The following is a 19,278-nucleotide window of genomic DNA, read 5'->3' as shown; positions in this document are numbered from 1 at the left end:
GTCTCTTTCCAAGCTCGCCTCTTGCTACACTTCGAGATAAACATACGTTCAAGTTACAATTTGAGAAAAAAATTCGACGAGACCCGCGCCTTTTGTGCGTGCATCGGCGCGCGCCTTTCACCATACACAGACAGATGTCTCAAAATTGAAAAACGGCACCGAGGACCAAAGTGCCGGATTTAGGCATTTATAGGCAAAACGTGCGGTTAAATAGGTAGTATTGCCTAAAAAATGACAAAAAGGCAGGCAAGTGTAAAAATCCCCCGTTTAGGCATTTATAGGCATGTTTAGGCAAATGCCTAAATTTCCGGGCCCTAAGTGATGGATCATCAGGAGCAGTCGTGAACGGAGGCTGCACCATCTGAGGTTGCGGTTGTTGAGGGGAGCACATCCCCCTCCCATCGTCGTCGCCGTCGTCATCTGGCGGCCCCGTTCGGATGGTCGCCGCAGCAGCCGAGCCGCTCGGGTGTCCGGTTGCACACTTCGGGCCAGCGCGCCAAAACCGATGACCCGTCCCCTCCCTTTGAGTGGAGAAGCCGCCCGCGAGGAGCGTGGGAAAAACGAAGGGCTGAGGAGGGACATCTCGCGGGCGCGTTATAACGGGTTCGCCCTACCCGGCAAAGAGTATCGGCTTTTCATTTTGTTTTATACCTCCATTGTTGTTTTGTGTAATTGGCTATAGGTGGCGCTTTTACGGGAATAGTTTGTACAAATGTGCTCCCAATCACTTGCGATGTTCGCGTCGAATATCCGTGCGATAAGTGAAAACAGACTGTCCGTAACAACGAACAAGCCGGGTTTCCGTGTTTGTAGCCAAACTTGTTCGTGAGTTGTTCGAGGCGAGTGCCTGTGTCGCGTGGTTCCATACATTACCGGCGACAAGACAGAGTGTACCGTCTTTCTGGGCCTCGATTGTTTCTAGGCCGCCGTTGTAATTGTTAGACCGCGTGGCGCTTAAAATGCATCCAGGTGAAAAAATCTCTCGCTTATGCCGTCGGAGTAACGAGAGTGTTGTACAAGGGCGCTGCCTCACTGCTGTGTATTTCAATACTGGTATATTTATTTACTGTATTCACGCTGTCTGCCGCAACGCTGTCTGAACGCTTCCCAAAATACACAGCAAACCCGCGGTCGCTTGGGAACTTTCGGCCAAGACTTTACAGCTGTGAATTTCGTAGATTACGATGAAGTTCTTAGACGACTGTCCTTCCACGAATTGTTTTCTGCAAAATTCAAGTATAATAGGAATCTTAAGAAGTGAAGATTAGAACAGAACTGAAGTAAATATGGACGTTATAAGGCACTACATTAATGATGGGCAAGTTACACTTTGAGGAGCAGTGTTCCGTAATTAGGCGCAGTTGAAATGCTCCGTGGTTCGCGCATGATGGAGAGCTAGTGCTGACGTTGAACACAGGTGGGGTGCTCTGGCCGCTGTGCTTGTAGTGTCATGCGCATTTGTTTATTTGGAATTTTGAACGTAAGAACGGCGAAACGATAATGAATCAGCGGCCTGAGCGGCAGTATTTTTCTTAATTATTACTCCATTCGTATGTAATCTGTGGCGATATAGCATTGCCACTTGTACAGTATTGTTGCTAGTATTTGTAAAACACTGTTTCGTGAATCGTGAACCGGTCTCAAGGTTTTTCGACCATTGTTTGCTTAGCTGGAATGCAGTATGGAGGAAGCTTTCTCGTCGTGGATGCAAGTAATCTGAGCCAGTGAGTATTTCTCTACAGTGACCATGAAGTGAGCTCCCTTACTTTTCTTTATGTATTGTAAATCGTAGAAATTCGTTTACAGAGTGACGCAGCGGCCGCCAAAATGCGAGCGCATGCGCGTTCCGCCAGCATTCGTGCTGCGGAACATTCCTTTTGTGTCACCTTAAGCTTTCGATCGCAGGAGATGAACACCGCTAATCTTTTCTGAGGGAAAAAAAATAAATTTATACTAGGTCTCACTCAAACGCTCCGGCCGGCGTTGTGGAAGCTGCAACCACTATCGGCCGTGCGCGGGGTTATACCCAAGCTGTTCGCGCGGAACTGCTTGTGAGTCACCTCGGCATTCGATAGTACGCCACCTGTACAATGTACAGCCAAGGCCTTGTTCCTCGATCGCTTATCATATTTTATTCTTTCGTCGTTCTATCCAAGTTAACGCTTCCATTGCAAAACTAACCCTTGTAGTCGGTTTATTGTCACTCATTACGCCTTCAGAAACATTCATAAAACCTCGCATAAGAACTGGGTATGGAATACAATTAGTTCAGTGGCTATTCCCCATTTTTTGAACAGTTGGCGTGATATAACCGGTATAATAGATCTACCATTCTTCTTGCTCACCCTCAGGAAAAAAGCTAAACTGTACTCCGTGGACCATGTGTATCAATATTTCTGTTCTGTTCCTGCAGAGTTATTGCATATAGTGTAGCACAGATTGTTTTATTATGTTATGTAAATGACCCCTTTCATGTGTTAATGCTCTTGAGTATTATTGAATGCTTTGTATCATGCCCGTGATGTATAACGGACTTCTTTTTTTTTTTTTTTGCTGCCTGCCTGCTGCGTAGTTATAGTACAAGTATCTTATCTAGAGTCACTGGGTAAGTTTAGATAAAACTTATCCGGTGCCGAAAGCCTAGTCAGGTTCCTTGTACGTCACCATGTGCATCGGTTCCGTGGCAAACAGCTATATTTGCCGATATTTCGAATAAACTTTCATTCTTATAGCCAGTGAGCAGGCCTTAGAAATCTATTCTTGATTTGAAAGCGCCAGCTGCGCACCGTGCTGGTCGCTGCCACGTTTTAGCGTGGGCTGAGTCACTTTTGTCTTTAGGCTTCTTGGTTCTTTATTTTTCACATTGTTCAACGCCGCCGCTCGACTGTTTGTATCGCCTTCCCTCCATTACGCGCCTTGCCCTCCACTTGTGGCGACGCACCACATGACAGAGAACACCCTGGGGAGAAGACGCGCGGGACCTGGGTTCGTTTTCCCTCTTCGACCTCACCCCGCTAGTCGAAACTCGAGACGCGGGTAAAGCACGGGACTCTGTGGGCAAGGGGGGGGGGGGGGGGGGGGCGGTGCGGAACATCTTGTTAGCACTTGGTTAAACAAGTCGCTCCGCGTGTCGCGACGTCCCCTGTTGCACGCGCTGTACGGGAGTAGCGGTGACACCACGAGGACCCTGTGTGTCGGGGCAGACGGAGCAAGCGGGGGTCTCGGAGGCCGCGGCGGAAGGGGGCGGGGACCCCCTTTTTTCCTCTGTCTGAGGCGTCGTAGTGTTTACGTCTAGTCGCGTCGGGGACGTTTCTTGGAAGTGCTCGAAGAGGTGACGTGCTTCCTCCGGGTCGCGGATGCCTTTCGCTGCTTGGGCGTGCACGTGTTGGCTTTCTGTGGCGGCGCCGCTTTGCGCGCATAAGCCGGGACCCGGGTCGTTTCCTGCGCTCTGCAAAGGGGGCTCTCTTTCGCTCACGTACAGAGCGATCGCATTCCCGAGAATCACAGATGAGAGGGGGTGGGGCGGTGGCCGATGTACCGTTGTGCGTGTGTGTGTGTGTGGGGGGGGGGGGGGCGTTTTGCGCGGCCAAGTATATGTTTGCGTGTACTTCCGTTTGTTTCCGGTACCCCCACAGCTCCTATGCAGCGAGCCTATCAGAGTGCAGTTGGTCGCGCTGTTCTAGTTGTAGTCTGCTCACGAATTGTTTTTTTTTTTTTGCTGGCGCGGTTGATAAAAAAAAACGGCACATTAGAGAGAGCAGCTGGGCAGAAGCATCGTAGCGCCATTCTTGGCTAGAAAAGACCGAGAGGGGCACGGAGGTTTGGTTGTTTTGGTACTAACTTACGAGTAGTTCTGACAGGCATTGTAACTGTAACTCTCTGAGGAACTAATTAGTAATTGCTAAGGGTTCACCAGCCCGAATTAGTCTCCGCTCGGTAAAACCGTTCGTCACGAGTGCGACGTTTTGCACTTTGTCCCCATTTTAGTCATCTTTGGCTTGTTGTGACAGGTGTATATTTGCGGTCGTTGTGGATGGGGCTTATCCATTCGTATGTTCGTCTCACGCCGATTTGTCACCCGTAACTTTGTACTAACTCTTTTTACCGGGCGGGTGTTTCCAGGGGGTATCGCGTCGCTCTTTTCTTGCTCGTCATGAAGGAAATCTGACGCATATTGTGCTGCGCAAGCCGACCGGTCTGTGCTCCTATACATGCGCTGCATGTTTTGCGGCCATGCGCTGCATGGCCGCAAAATAATTTGCCTCCGCTTACCCTGGCTTGGTAAGACGCGAAACTCAGTGCGAGCTGTTTGTCGTTGCTGCTTCCTTTTCGTCGGCCACGCGAGAGCCCGAGCCGTGGTCTCTTTGTCATGTGACTGCGCGCTCTCGCCTCTGCAGAAATCTATGTTATCCCACCAAATGTGGCATCACGCATTGTGTGATGTCATGCGTCACGTGTCAGGAATCTCACGTGAATAAACCGGATTGGGCGATGCTGACCAGTGCTAAAAGGTCCCAGAAACATATCTCGTTAGACAAAAAAAAAAATGGTGTCGTGTTCAACTGCGTGCTCTACGTTACAAGCTCATCTGGAGGTGTTTCGGTTTTCACGTCGCAGGTCCGTCCAGCAAGCGTCTCAAGAAGTCCGACCTGCTGGCTTCTCTGGACGGCTCCGGAGAGCAGCCGGATGCGGGCGCCGACTGGAGTCTCTAGCAGCTGCTCTTCCCTGTGCACAGCTCTGTAAAAATGCGCGCAAACAGGTGGGTGTCCCGCGTGCCCGGTAGGACTTCAAGGCTCTTGGTGGGGACCACTTCTCGTATTACCAGCCTGTTGTGTCCCCTTATTGCTTTTGTGTGTGTGCGCCCCCTCCTAACGACCACTCGCATTCCCCTCCTAACGACAGTTCGCATCCTCCTCCTAACGACCACTCAATCCTCCTCTTAACGACCGCTTGCCCCTCGTCGCACGCTGTCGCCAGGACCCCCCCACGGTGCGCCCCCGCACCCTCCTCCTGTTCTGGGAAGCCACTCCCTGCCGTGGACGCTTCTCCACTCCCTCCTTTCTTCGGGCGGCCAGTTCGGCTCCTGCCTCGGTCGACGCTGGTCGCACCCTCATCGGCTCTAAATAAACGAAGTCTAAAAGTACCGTGTGCGTCTTTCGCTGCATTCAACACAGCGACCGGACACGACAGTGGCGACGAGAAAGTGGATTCGACCCGCGCTACGCAACGCTATTGACAAGCCATGGCTACGCGAGGGTTTCCCAATCAGATACCAGAATTCAACGGCTCATCGTGGTCATCGTGGGTTGGACGCCTTCAGTTCTACTTTGAAGCTAACAACATCACAGACCCAGCCTTGAAGAGGGCCAACCTGCTGACGCTGTGCGGGGAGCAGACCTACGATACTGTCTGCGCCCTTATTCAGCCAAGCACACCAGCGGCAGTGTCTTACGACGACATCGTAAAAGCGCTGCAAAAGCACTACGACCCAAGGCCATCCGAGGTCTACAGTCGGGCTCGCTTCCAACGACGAGATCAACTGGAAGGAGAAACTGTGAGCGCCTACGTAGCCGCGCTCAAGAAGCTCGCTGCCGACTGCAATTTTGGAACGCTGTCGACAACAGCTACCGGGCAGGAGGGAGACGCAGCTTCTTCTGCTAACACCACCATGCTTCCCTTGGACGTGATGTTACGCGACAGATTTGTGTGCGGACTGAGTGACGAGTCACTGCAGCAGCGCCTGTTCGCTGAGAAGGACCTCACATTCAGCAAAGCTTACGACATCGCCGTTCGAGCGGAGAGCGCCGGTCACCAGCAGAGAGGGATTCGCCGGAACACCGAGCCGGTACACCAGACAAGCAACCAGGTGCGCAAGCCTTCTGTTGTTGTAAAATCGGTCAAAAAGGCACAACGCTGCTGGCGGTGTGACGACCAACACAAACCCCAGGGATGTCGATTCCAGTCAGCCACGTGTAATTTTTGCCACAAGCGAGGGCATATCGAAAGAGCATGCATTACGAAACGGAGACTTGCCAAGATAAAGTCACCTTCCCAGCCTAATCACAGCGTCAACGCCTCAGAGAATACGCCGCTATCTGATCTCCATGGAGCAACATCAGCAACACCATCTGTGTTGTACGACCTGAACACCATGAATCTCGGCACGCGACCGAAGATTTTTACAGAAGTAAGCGTACATCACCAGCTGATTAAGTTCGAGGTGGACTCCGGCGCAGCCTGTACTCTGATCAGTGAGGACACGTTCCGAACTTCATGGCCATCTGACGCACCCGCCCTGCAACAAGACGACACGCACCTGCGAACGTGGTCAGGACAGAATCTGCCACTATTGGGCTCTGCCAACGTGCAGGTTAACTACAACGGCCAGACCCATACGCTACCTCTGCTTGTTGTGAAGGGCACAGGATCAAGCCTTCTAGGGAGAAACTGGTTTTCTCCACTAGGCGTGATGATATGCGGCATACACCAGACGCCGAGCCAGAACATGGTTGAGCAACTGCAAGAGAAATACGAAAGAGTATTCTCGGAAGAGATTCCAGGAAACGAAGGGCCCCCGGTCACACTGGAGTTGTTGGACAACGCGCAACCCAAATTTCTGAAGGCCAGGCCGGTGCCGTTTGCTCTCCGAGATTCAGTTGAAAAAGAGTTGGACAAACTGGAGCAGCAAGGTGTCATCGAGCCGACGCAGCATTCCATCAAACTCTCAGCGTACGACTACGCTCTGGTCTACCGCAATGGGAGTAAACATCAAAACGCCGATGCGCTAAGCCGTCTGCCACTAGACGCAACTGTTGACGAATCATTTCCACCAGGAGACGTTCTGATGTTCGAAGCACTGCCAGAACCTCCGCTTACAGCAGGCACAGTTGCAGCATCTACGCAGAAGTGCGCAGCTCTCCGGCTAGTTTACACAGCTGTTCAACAAGGCAACGTGCATAAACTCAAAGGGGACAACTTCGACGCTTACCGCAGGCGAGCTACAGAGTTGAGCACCCATCGCGGCTGCATCATATTTGGGTCCCGAGTTGTGATGCCGAGAGAACTACGCGCACAAGCTATGTCTCTCATCCACGCCGGACATCGGGGCATCGTTGCAATGAAAAAGTGTGCCAGAAGCTACATGTGGTGGCCTGGCATTGACAACGACATCGAAACAGTGGTGCGAGAATGCAAGCCTTGCCAGAGCAGCCGGAGCGCCCCGCCGAAAGCTCCTGTCCCAGAATGGGAAAAGCCAGACACACCATGGCACACACTGCACATTGATTTTGCAGGACCAATTGAGGGCTGCACTTTCCTTGTGGTCGTAGATGCCTACACAAAGTGGCTTGAGATAAGGCAAATGGGACAGACGACTTCGGCAGCAGTCATTGACAACCTCCGATCACTATTTGCAACGTTCGGCCTGCCGCGCAAGGTAGTGTCGGACAACGGAACACCGTTTGTGTCTGCGGAGATCCTCAAGTTTTATCGCGACAACGGGATCTCATCAGTTACATCGGCCCCCTACCACCCAGCGACAAACGGACAAGCCGAGCGCTACGTAGCCGAGCTAAAACGCGCCCTTGAAAGAGATCAGACAGGCTCGCTGCAGCGCCGCCTTGCGCGCTTTCTCTTCAAGCAGCACACGACGGTTCAGAGCACAACAGGCGAGACCCCCTCGAAAATGATGTTCGAGCGTGAAATGCGAACCCAGCTCACAGCCATCCTCCCCGAGCCAAAGGCAGAGACGTTCCGGGAAGAAAAAGCAATTCCGCGCTGCGGCACGCTTAATGAGGGGCAGCGCGTCCTCGCCCGACAGTTTCTGAAAAAGCCACGCTGGGAGGAAGCTACAATTGTCAGACGCATAGGCCTGCGCTCTTGGCTCGTCAACATACATGGCACAGTAGCACGCCATCTCAACCAGCTGCGTAGATTTACGACGCCGTCTGAGAGCTGTCCGCCAGCGGAGAGAACACGTGCACCATCTTCCCACATAGCCTGGCCCCTCTTCCCGGAAGAAGAGACTTCGCCCAGGACAGACCTAGGAGACACAGCGAACAACAGCCAGCCTACAAGTGTTTCTCCCCCGAGCGCACAAAGCCAGCGCGCCTCCACGCGTGAGCGCCGACCCCCTGCACGATACCAGGCAACTTTCTAAGGGGGAAGGAAGTGTTGTGTCCCCTTATTGCTTTTGTGTGTGTGCGCCCCCTCCTAACGACCACTCGCATTCCCCTCCTAACGACAGTTCGCATCCTCCTCCTAACGACCACTCAATCCTCCTCTTAACGACCGCTTGCCCCTCGTCGCACGCTGTCGCCAGGACCCCCCCACGGTGCGCCCCCGCACCCTCCTCCTGTTCTGGGAAGCCACTCCCTGCCGTGGACGCTTCTCCACTCCCTCCTTTCTTCGGGCGGCCAGTTCGGCTCCTGCCTCGGTCGACGCTGGTCGCACCCTCATCGGCTCTAAATAAACGAAGTCTAAAAGTACCGTGTGCGTCTTTCGCTGCATTCAACACAGCGACCGGACACGACACAGCCCTATACTGGCGCTGTCCGTCACCGGCTTATGAGCACGCGCTCGCTAGCACGGTCGAATGGTCAGCTTATCTAGTTATCACCTTTTGCCGTGACGTTGCGCACGTTGTTGACATACGCACAGATAGTGCCTGGCTTAATTGCAACGTACTATGTTTTGGTGACGGTGAACATGTGGCCGCTTTTGCTGGCCGCACCCGCCTCCCAAAGAGAATGGACAAAAAAAAGCCAGTAAGACGAAAGCCTTTAAGGGATTTGACACCCTCTGAGAAAGGGAGTCCTGCATAATTACTTGAAAGGGTACTGATCGCCCAACCTCATAAGAAATGTCTTGACAGGCAGCGTTGCTTTGTGTAGTTTGAAAAATAACGTTTTAGCGGCTGCCGGAATGCACATCCGCCTAACACGCTTTACAACACTGATGTCCAAAGACCCCAGATAAGGCTGCCGATACAATGGTGTAGGGAACAAAGACTCAGTGAGAGCCTGGGTCATCTGTTTTCTCGAGAGGCTATAGAGGTAATCTAAAGAGAAGCACACAGTGAGGAAATTGAAAGTGTCAGCAACCTCCTTAAGGAATCCCCATAAAGTCCCCTCACGAGCCTGCACAGTCAGTGCGAATAAGTAAGGCAAATGAAAACTAAGCCGCCTAATGAGCACAGCTACCAGAAACGAGTGGTTTGCCGATTTGAAAAAGAAAAAACGGGAAACAAGTTGATGCACGAACTGGTGAACAAGGCCCACTCCACCACCCTCTAAGGGAAGGAACAAGTTGTCACGCCTCATGGGCTCCCATTGAGAGCGCCACACGAATGTTGCAAATATTCTGTGTATTGCTTGCACCTTCCTCCTCGCACAATGTAGGACTTGAAGGACATACTCGAGCTTTGCAAACAAAAATATGTTACAGACCTGTGCCCTCGCAAACACTGAGAGTTCCCTACCAATCCAATCCTGTGTTTGCCAGCTCGATGGTTGGAATCAACAAAGGCGCGTCTAGTGAATATGGTGTCTTCGTTCTCTCCAATCTTTCTCCGTTCCCTTATGGTGAGGTTCAGGTGTCCACTGCGACATGCGAGACAGATACATTTCCTTTCCTCAAAAACCAATTTACCGACGAGCAAGGTGTACAGCCGAACGAGCGATGGCATTCTGTGCACTCCCTGGCAGCATTGCAAGACGCTGTCGCGTTCCGCTATTAAGAGTGGAACGCGACTTTAGGTCTGTAGGTCAACAAAGTGCCCCCCTGAATTTTTTTTTCTGTTTCTCTCTGTCTTGAACTGCAGGACTGCACTGGAATGGGGATTCCAACGCCATGGCTGGGTCGCCCGCTATCCTGTGCCGCTTTGTGTCAAGCTCAGCCGAAGAGCGGCTCACTGAGCATGGCTCTTGCGCGAGAGATGCATCTCTCTCTGCAGGTTACGTCTCCGCTCCCGACTTACTTGGCTCACTGCGTGAAGACGCCGGGCCACATTTTCCAGCTTTACTCAATGAACAGCGGCAAAGAAGGGAGCGTGTGCCCCTTGATGTCTTCGCCAGTGGCTACCAGGAACGGAAAGGGCGAATGCAGGTGCACCAGTGACAAACGCTGAAGGAACGCGCCCTGACACACAAATGTTTTCATCATCGTCTAAAGCACAATCCGGCCGCGTCAGCTAATCTCATGAAGAGTGAAGACGGGCCGATTCATTCTGGTGCGGGGATGCACGGTCGGTCCTCCGGATTTTGAGGGGACGGAGTTGCTGGGAGTGAGCTAAGCGACCTCAATAAAGCATGGTACTTTTTTTTTTCGTGTTGGGGCGACTCAGTTCCTGACTATATTTACTTTTTGCTCTCCTTTTCTCAATCAATTAACTCCCGTTTCTTAACTTCGCGGTTTCTGCTAGTGTCAGGTTCAACATGACTGCCGGTCATACCCTAGCTTGCCAGCTCTAACATTTGTGGGCACAGCCAAAATTTCAAATAAATGCGCTTTGTTAGTCTTCGTGCTCCTAGAAAACACGAATTTGAAACTTCCTGACATGTGATATGTTTAGGTGCCTTGATGGCCACACAGTTCCAAAGGTATCCTCGTGAGGTTTGTCTGTCCACTGTCCTTGTGTGGCATGACTAGCTTGGCAACAGCCGCAGGCATGGACGATTTGTGCCATGGTGGGGAGCATCAACTGGTGGCCGGGGCCACACTGCTGGGATCACAAAGTAAGAAGCGTGCAGAAGAAATCTAAAAAACTTGAGCACGAACTGGCTATAAAGTAGTATCATGCTAGAATGGTGCGATGGCGGTCCATGCAGTGAGGGCACCTAATGGCGTGAAGCACAACCTTTACTCGTTGTGTTTTGCATTGAGAGCGATGGCTACACGCACCACTAGTACTTAATAACGCGATAGCGTTAAGGATCTCTTGTAGCAGAAAACCCGTCGTCGGCATCGCTGACCGTGAGCGAAGAATCCCCACAGGAGCAACCTAGGAGGCAGGTGGGTCACGTAACGTTGCGTCATCACGACCTGCCCACCGAATTGTCAGCAAACTGCGCACCGTAGCAGGTGGCATTTAAGTTAATAATTGGGCACGAGAGGTTGCGAGCAACCTGGGTCGCGCAAGCCCTACAGGTGGCAGCACCAGCCATCCGAAGGGCAGTGGCGCATCCCTTAACCGCTGCACCACTGCTCCAGGAGTTCTATGAGGACTGCCAAGGATCTATTAGTGCTAAGTACAGAATGACCAATTTCGCACATATGGGCGTTAACTCATGAAAACTATCGCTTTATAACCGTAAGGAGGCCGCCGGGGTGGCTCAGTGGTTATGGCACTCGGGGCTGCCGACTCGAAAGACGCGGGTTCGATCCCGGCCGCGGCGGTCGAATTTCGACGGAGGCGAAATTCTAGAGGCCCGTGTACTGTGCTATGTCAGTGCACGTTAAAGAGCCCCAGGTGGTCGAAATTTCCGGAGCCATTCACTACGGCGTCCCTCATAGCTTGATTCGCTTTGGGACGTTAAACCCCCATAAACCATACCCGTAATGCGGAACTGTGTCCCCTCCATTTTTTTCAACTGCCGCCGCGGTGGCTCAGTGGCTATGGTGCTCGGCTGCTGACCCAAAAGACGCGGGTTCGATCCCGGCCGCGGCGGCTAGAATTTCTTTGGAGGAGAAATTCTAGAGGCCCGTGTACTGTGCGATGTCAGTGCACGTTAAAGAACCCCAGGTGGTCGAAATTTCCGGAGCCCTTCACTACGGCGTCTCTCATAGCCTTAGTCGCTTTGGGACGTTAAACCCCACGAACCAAACCAATCCATTTTTTTCAATTTCGAGATATCATGTTGCTGGTGAAATTGAGAGCGCAGCTCTCTGGCGCCCCTTCTTGCGTTTCGCGGCGTCGCCGTTGTCCCTCGTAACCAGCTCCGCAGCCGGGGCAGCGCGCTGCCCTAGCTGCGCGCGCTTCTGGCGCCATTTCTCCCGCACGCCCAAGCCGAAACGCATAGCCGCCGCCGTTCGCCACTGCGTGGTGCGTCAATTCAGACTGTTTTTCGCGCATGCAATCTGTGCGGAAGGGTGACATCCATCATCTTTCGACAACCAACGGTTACAAATATCCCTCGAAGTCAGCGTACCTTCCACAACTGAATGCGCTGTGTGTGAGACTCGTATCTCCGTGAATAACTTTCATGCGAGTGCGACAACTGATGCACGGAGTAGGCCAGTACGGCATTAAGGGTCCCGTTGTGAACGTTTGCGTTGACGTGGACAAGATGTTTACATCGTTGCCCCGTGCCATCGAACAAGACCGCACCGTCCTCGAGCGTACCGGAAGTTTCAAAGAGTGCTAACGTCGTCCTAATTCATAAGAAAAGGGACATCAAGGTCTTGAAAGGTGACAAAACCGATCAGCTTACAGCCCGTTGCCTACTAGGTGCAATACAGTCAGGAGAAACTTCAATCAACGAAATGAGCTGGCATACTTTCGTAAAGGCTACTGGACAGAACGCCATGTTACACTCAATAACTTTGATAGACGATGCGCAGGATATGACCAACTCCTATATAAAGCCTTCATAGATTACGAGAAAGCCTTTGACTCAGTCGACACCTCAGCAGGCATTACGGAATCAGGGTGTAGACGAGCCTTATGTAAAAATACTGGAAGATGTCTACATTGTCTCCGCAGCCACCACAGTCCAACGTAAAGGCATGCAAAAAAAAATCCAGTAAGGGCGTCAGAATGGAAGACACGATCTCGCCTGTGCTATTCACCGGCAGTTTAAGAAAGGTATTCAAAGGCTTGCACTTGTTAAAATTGAAGCTAAAAGCTAGCCTTCCCTTAGTAATCTGCGATTCGCTGATGACACTGCCTTGCCAATTAACTCGGGACTTGAACTGCAAAGTATGATCAATGAGTTACAGGCAGAGCAGAACGGTGGGTCTAAAAATTAATATACAGAAAACCAAAGTAACAGAAAATTTCAGAAGGGAACAGCAGTTTACGATTAGAGGTGATGCGCTGCAAGTGGTAAGGGAATACGTCTACTCAGGGCAGGTAGTGACCACAGTTCCGGATCACGACAGTAAAATAACTGGAATAAGAGTAACTGCAATAACTACATTAAATGAAATAAGATGGGGGGGGGGGGGGGGAAGCGCACTTGGCAGACTCTGTCAAATAATGAATGGTAGGTAGTTTAACAATATCCCTCACGGCAAAAGTGTACAACAGCTGTATCTTGCCGGTGTCGCCTATTGGGCAGAAACGTTGAGGCTAACGAAACGGCCTCAACTCAGGTTGAGGACCACGCAGCGGGCAATTAGAAGGAAAATTACAGGTGCAACGTTACTAGCGAGGAAGTGGGCAAAGTAGGTCACGGACCAAACGCGGGTTAAGGACATCCTAGTCGAAATCAAGTAGGATAAATGGGCTTGGGCAGAGCATGTAATGCGAAGGCAAGTTAACCGATGGCCGACAAGGGTAAAAGACTGGATTCCAAGAGAAGGCAGGCACAGCAGAGGGTGGCAGAAAGTTAGGTTAGACAGAAGGAAGTTTTCGTGGATAAGGTGGCCGCAGCTGCAAAAGACAGAGTGAATTGGAGAGTTATCTAAAAGACCTTTGTCGCGCAGTGGTCGAAGTCAGGCTGTTGATCATGATGATGAAAAAAGGAGGGGAAATACAAAAATAAGTAGAACTGCAACTTTAAACTACTATTGTCATATACTCCGTCTGTGGCCCAGTGGTTATGGCGCTCGGCTGCTGACCTAAAAGACGCATGGACGCAGCGGTCGCATTTCGCTTGAGACGAAACGCTAGAGACCCGTGTACTGTGCGATGCGGGTGCACATTAAAAAACCCCAGATAGTCTAAATTAACCGGAGCCCTAAATTATGGCGTCCCTTATAGTCTGAGTGGCTTTGGGACATTAAAGCATCGTAAACCATACCAAACCAAACCATAGACGGATGCAGATACACCCGAAGAGCGAAGCGGCAAACGCTCCTCAAAGGAAGCCCTTCTGCCAATGGCGTAAATCGGTCGACGCCATAGGCTGGAAAGTCTCCTTAGAAGGTCATCTGCTGCTTCATTCCTGAGTTACTTTAGGCAAAGTGGCACCGGCCACCAGCACGATTCAAAGGAGATGCCATAATATATGGGTAACGCTGGTGAAAGGACCAATTAGGGGTCTCTAACACGGGAGGCTGGGGACGCGGAGGTGAATAAAGTGGACTGCGGAATAGTGGCACCTTGTCGCCGATATCGTGTTGTATATAGCGAGAATAAACGCACGTGGAGAAGACCAGAGCTGCGTGTTTAATTTCGACCAACTAATGCAGCAGGCTATGGCTCCGCTGCCCAAGTTCTGCTTCAGGCTATAGATGTCAGATTCGTAATAGGAAAAACGTGGCCAGCGCGCCATGCACTTTGCGCGATATCCAGTCTGTAGAAAAGTCCGGAGGGAAGTTTGTTAGTTACGCCACGCGGTACATTCTGTCCATCACTCAGTTACTCGCACGTGAACTTTCCGCCGTTGGCGGACGCTCTCGAGCTTCGTTAGGTGCTAGAACAGTTGTTGAATTTTCTGAACACCTTCAGAGCAGGAAAATTTGCTGAACACTTCCGGATGCCACATTTCTTGTAAATCCAGTGCTCTGTAGGCTACGGATCGAAAAAATGTCAGTTTTGCAATGATTCATTAGGAATGTGTGCCAGTGTCCTTTGCGCGCTTCTACTTATATCCAGGGTTCAAAACAACTTTTATACTTGCTTAATGACCACGGAGTAAATAGAGAAAATTAACATAGAAGTAAACCGTCGATAACGTTAATGTGATTAATATATATGATAGGTGCAACGTTAAGATATCGGAAGCGGGCGGAGTGGGTGAGAGAACAAACGCGGGTTAAGTATATCCTAGTTGAAATCAAGAGTAAGAAGTGGGCTTGTGTAGGCCATGTAGTGCGGAGGCAACATAACCGCTGGTCCTTAAGGGTAACGGAGTGGATTCCAAGAGAAGGCAAGCGTATCAGGGGGCGGCAGAAAGTTAGGTGGGGAGATGAAATTAAGAAATTTGCGGGACTACGGTGGCCGCAACTGGCGAAGGACTGAGTTAATGGGAGACATGGGAGAGGCCTTTGCCCTGCAGTGGGCGTAGTCAGGCTGATGATAATGATGATGATGATGTAATATTAAACGCTAATATGACTGCTGCCTCAACCCCCCCCCCCCCCCCCCCCCCGCACGCTTCCCTTCCATATCACCGCACATCTTGTTCTTCACTTCCGGGCCTATTCGGCTGGTCTCTGGATATCGGACTGGGCGCTCTTGGCTGGCTTCCGCTTGCTGCCTTTTCGAGCGACCCTCAGGGGAGACTGCAGCTGCCACTTTCCCGCCGTAAAGTCGCGCATTGTGTTGGCCGGCTGCAGCTCCGTCGTCTCCGGCAGCGCCAACGCCATCACTCCGAAGAAGAGCAACAGCGCGGCCGCCACGGCGTACAGCAAGCCCTTTATGTCCGCCGACTGAATCTCGCTGAGGAAGGGCGCTAAGACGGCGCCCATGCGTCCGCAGGTGTAGCTGAGGGCGAGCCCTGCTCCGCGAACCACCGTCGGGTACAGCTCGGCCGTCAGGATGAACAGGGCGATGGCGCAGAGGTCAAACACCAGCATCCAGATCACGACGACGACCGCCAGGACGTAGCTGGGAGCGCGAAGCGTGTGCGCAGTGGCCAGTGCTCCGGCTAGGAGGGCCAGGGTGATCATGCTGAGGGTGAGGGACCTGCGCCGCCCGGCGTACGTGATGCAGAGCACGTTGACGATGATCCCGGGCACCTTGAGCAGGACCAGCGCGATCTGTGCCTCTTTGTTGGAGCGCATGACATGGCCCGTTAGGAGTTTGTAGAAGACGGCGAACGTGACGAACCAGCACCCGTAGGTGACCAAGGACCGCTGGCGCAGAGACTGGTTCCGCACAAGCTCGGTCACGTGCACGTCTGCGATTATGAAGTATTGGAAGGGTTGTTTTGGGGGTCAGCAGACCGCCCTCGAGCACCGCGAGGGTTCGAAACAGTCTACAAGCCTTCGGTACACCTTACCGATGCTATCGACTTAATACGTACAGTAGCGTCTAATTAAAGCTCACACAATGAGCGAACACCCAGATGACTGTCACAACCCAGCATGGATTGGCAAGGGGCTGATGCGTGAAATCTTGGCGTGTTATCAGTCCTACATTCTATTTTTCGTCATGAAACTAATTTCGCCTTGAAACTTGGCGCTGTGATTTGTAATGCCATCGCAAGAAATGAAGGGGATATTTAAGCCCCGCTTTAAAGATATGACTTAATAGACCTAATGTATTAATGTCCATGTATCTGGAATTGGTCACTCTCAAGTTTACATCCATAGGCCCCTGGGAGTCCTCGCACCAGTTCTTCGGCAATAATGTAGCAGTTAAGCGATGCGGCATTGCTCTGCGAAAGCAGGCGCTCCAATGGTGGGCCTTGTGTGACCCAAGTTGCTCTGCCCGAGAAACCTCTCGCGATCAATCATTGATCTAACAGCTACCTGTCACAACTGTCAGTTTACTCGCAACCCGGTGGGAAGGCTGCGATGACGCCATAAGGCCATGTGACCTCGGTGGCCCACCTAGGTTGCTTCTCTGGTGGGGGCCACACTATTTTTCGCTCTCAACGCCGACGGCGGATTTCCTGGATAACGCGGCCTTTAGCGCTATCGCGTTGACATAACTGACTACCGTGCTTAGAAGGCAAGGACGAGCACCTTGAGGCCCCGAGAAGATGTCAGAGGTTCCGGTGTCTTGCTGGTGATCGTGCTGTCGTTTCAGCTCAACCCTCAGCTCAAACAGGCGATGCTTGAAGTCGTCGGGGTCGGCGTTGTTGACGCGCGCGGCCCACGACAGCACGTTCTCTGCGCGTCGGGTGTTCAGCACAGCGAAGAGCCAGCACGGCGATTCTTCCATCAGATAAACGCCCAGAACGAGGCCGCAAGTTGGCACCATGCACGCGATCTGGACGGCCCTCCAGTCGGAGACGATGTCGTGCAGGACGGCCCGGTAGATGGAGGCCAGCAGCGAGCCGCCGGCTGTGGCGAAGCCGCAAAAAAGGGCCCGATGCGCCGTATCGGTCACCTCAAACAGCATAATGGTGGAAGTGACGAGGACGCTGGCGGCCGCGGCGGACAGGAGGGCGCGGAGAGCGCCGAAGGCGACTAAGGTCTTGGCGAAGGCCACTCCTATGCCGGCGAACATGAGCACGAACACCCACATGCACAGAACGGGGCGCCTTCCGATCCTGTCAGCCGCGATTCCTGCAAATGGTGCAGCAACCACTCCTCCAACCATGTAGGCAGCTATCAGGGCGGTCATGATCCAATGACGCTCACAGACGATGTTCCACTCTCGGATGATCGAGTTGACCGGCATTCCAGAGGCGGCATCTACCTCGAAGTCCCAACCGGCGTCGCAGGGAATCGTTCTCCGGTCTTCAACGCCGTCTTCTTCCTCGGAAGGGAACGGCGGCTCGTACCGAAGACATTTGTGGCGCGTCACGCCGTCAGACTCGAGTGGCACGCTGGTGTTCCTCCATATCTCCGCGGACACGTGGGCGTACGCTGCTGGAGGTCGGCACCAGTGGTCCGCGGGCCGCGCCAGGCTGTTGATCGCCGCTGCGTGCAGCACGTGCGCAAAGTTGCAAAGCTGCGGAGCTTCGGGCACCTTCCGTGGCATCGGCGGAGGTGCGGAAGGTCGGCGGCCTGAGCGCCGACTTTTCTTCGTCGAGTGAGCCTCCCTTTCAACGTTGGCCATATCCGGTCGTAGGAGAGGCGTTGTTCGAATACCTGGACGTCTCTGTCCGGTGAATAGGAACCGATTACAATTATGACGACGCCACGGGCCTCGTTGAGAACGGTCTTGCTCGTGAGCGTGCGCTTTGCTCTTCTTCTTCTTCTTATTCTTGCTATTCTTCTTCTCCCTCTCTAAACATGCCACATACCCACGCGGTGGGATCGGCCAAGGTACGGTGGTGAATTCCGAGGCACTATTTGTGCGGGAAAAAAGGCGTGAGGCGGTGAAGTAAAGTTGTTGTTGTTGCCTTGGTGGCATGGCACATACCCACGACGGGGGATTGGCCAGGGTTCAGTGAGGAGAGCCCAAAGAAGGCAAATTGGTGCCAAGCTAATGGATTACCTTTTTGTGCCAAGCTAATGATTTAACTTTGGGTACGTATTCCGAGGAATTAAAGATGGAATTATGGATAAAAAGAAATTACTGGAAGAAATTAATGAAAAAAAAACAACCGGCATAAAGATTAGAGAACTGAATACAAGAAAAATTCTGAATGATTTTGCAATGCGGACATTTTCGGTACCATTAGCAAGGGAACCTGCCGGTAGCAATTATGTAATTGTGGAGGAAATCGCAAACTTGATGCAAAGCGAAACCTCTGGCGCTAGCACCGAAGTAGAGAAGAAGCGGCACCGACAAAGTGAGTCCCATTCGAGAAATTGGAATTTCGAGATACGTCCTTCTCTGAAGTGCAAACCTCCGGTAATAGAATAGGAAATGCTCCAGTGTTTTCACCTCTCCAAAGGCGCACAAAAGTTTGAGGGACTGAACCCGCATCTGCATAAATACAGATTTAAGCGGGGAATTCTGCACAGCAGGAGTGTCATTGCAACCTCACACTGCCGGGATTTACAAGCACTAACCTTCCATGGGTACGTGAGATGGTGGTAGTCAACAGTAGACAGCAAGGGATCGTTGCACATATAGTGGTAGTATGCTGAAAGCGGTGAAAGCGAGACATTCCGAAAAGGATCAGATTAGGGACGCTACAGGCGACCGGTGCATTGAGAGCAGTTTTGCTAAAAAGTCTGCTGCATCATTTTGAGAAATACCGCAGTCTGGGGTCCAAACGAAGCGCACCTCTTTTACCCATCCAGGAATGAAATACTTCAATGAGCGGCTCAATAGATCGTCGCGTTTAGAATCCAGCGCCAACAACACAGAGAGGCAATCTGACAGGAATATCACCTGGAGACATTGGGGGCAATCTTTAAAGCAGCCAGCCCAAGAGCCATAAACTCCGCTAGAAATATGGGAGTGTAATACGGGACTCGAAGTGAATAACTCCATGAGAGATCCTCAGAAAAAATGCCAATGGCTGCGTTCTGGCCAGCCCCGGACGGATCTGTAGCAATCACACTGTGGTGGGGGAAAGAGTCAAGGTGTTCTGAGAGGAGACTAAG

General features: G+C 52.0%; 2 protein-coding genes and 1 pseudogene across 2 annotated transcripts in view; 1 reads left to right on the top strand and 2 right to left on the bottom strand.

The window, feature by feature from the left end:
* LOC149362722 (putative RNA-binding protein 19) overlaps positions 1-10,323 on the top strand; it is a 93,633-nt gene extending 83,310 nt beyond the window's left edge. The window contains exons 27-28 of the mRNA XM_089573186.1: positions 4,618-4,759; positions 9,821-10,323. Coding sequence (XP_089429312.1) covers positions 4,618-4,712 — 95 coding nt within the window. The 3' untranslated portion in view covers positions 4,713-4,759; positions 9,821-10,323. The remainder of the gene's footprint in view (positions 1-4,617; positions 4,760-9,820) is intronic.
* The window catches only part of LOC149362718 (uncharacterized), a 143,477-nt gene that overhangs the window by 66,134 nt on the left and 58,065 nt on the right, over positions 1-19,278 (bottom strand). The gene's annotated exons all lie outside the window — the stretch shown is intronic.
* On the bottom strand, positions 15,273-18,316 carry LOC149362721 (solute carrier family 22 member 7-like; annotated as a pseudogene).

Source organism: Amblyomma mixtum, chromosome 2 (assembly GCF_055824585.1).
Source record: "Amblyomma mixtum isolate Tamu chromosome 2, ASM5582458v1, whole genome shotgun sequence".
NCBI classification, from domain to species: domain Eukaryota; kingdom Metazoa; phylum Arthropoda; class Arachnida; order Ixodida; family Ixodidae; genus Amblyomma; species Amblyomma mixtum.
The sequence above is the reverse complement of the archived record's forward strand: the minus strand, read 5'-3'. Positions and strand labels throughout refer to the sequence as shown.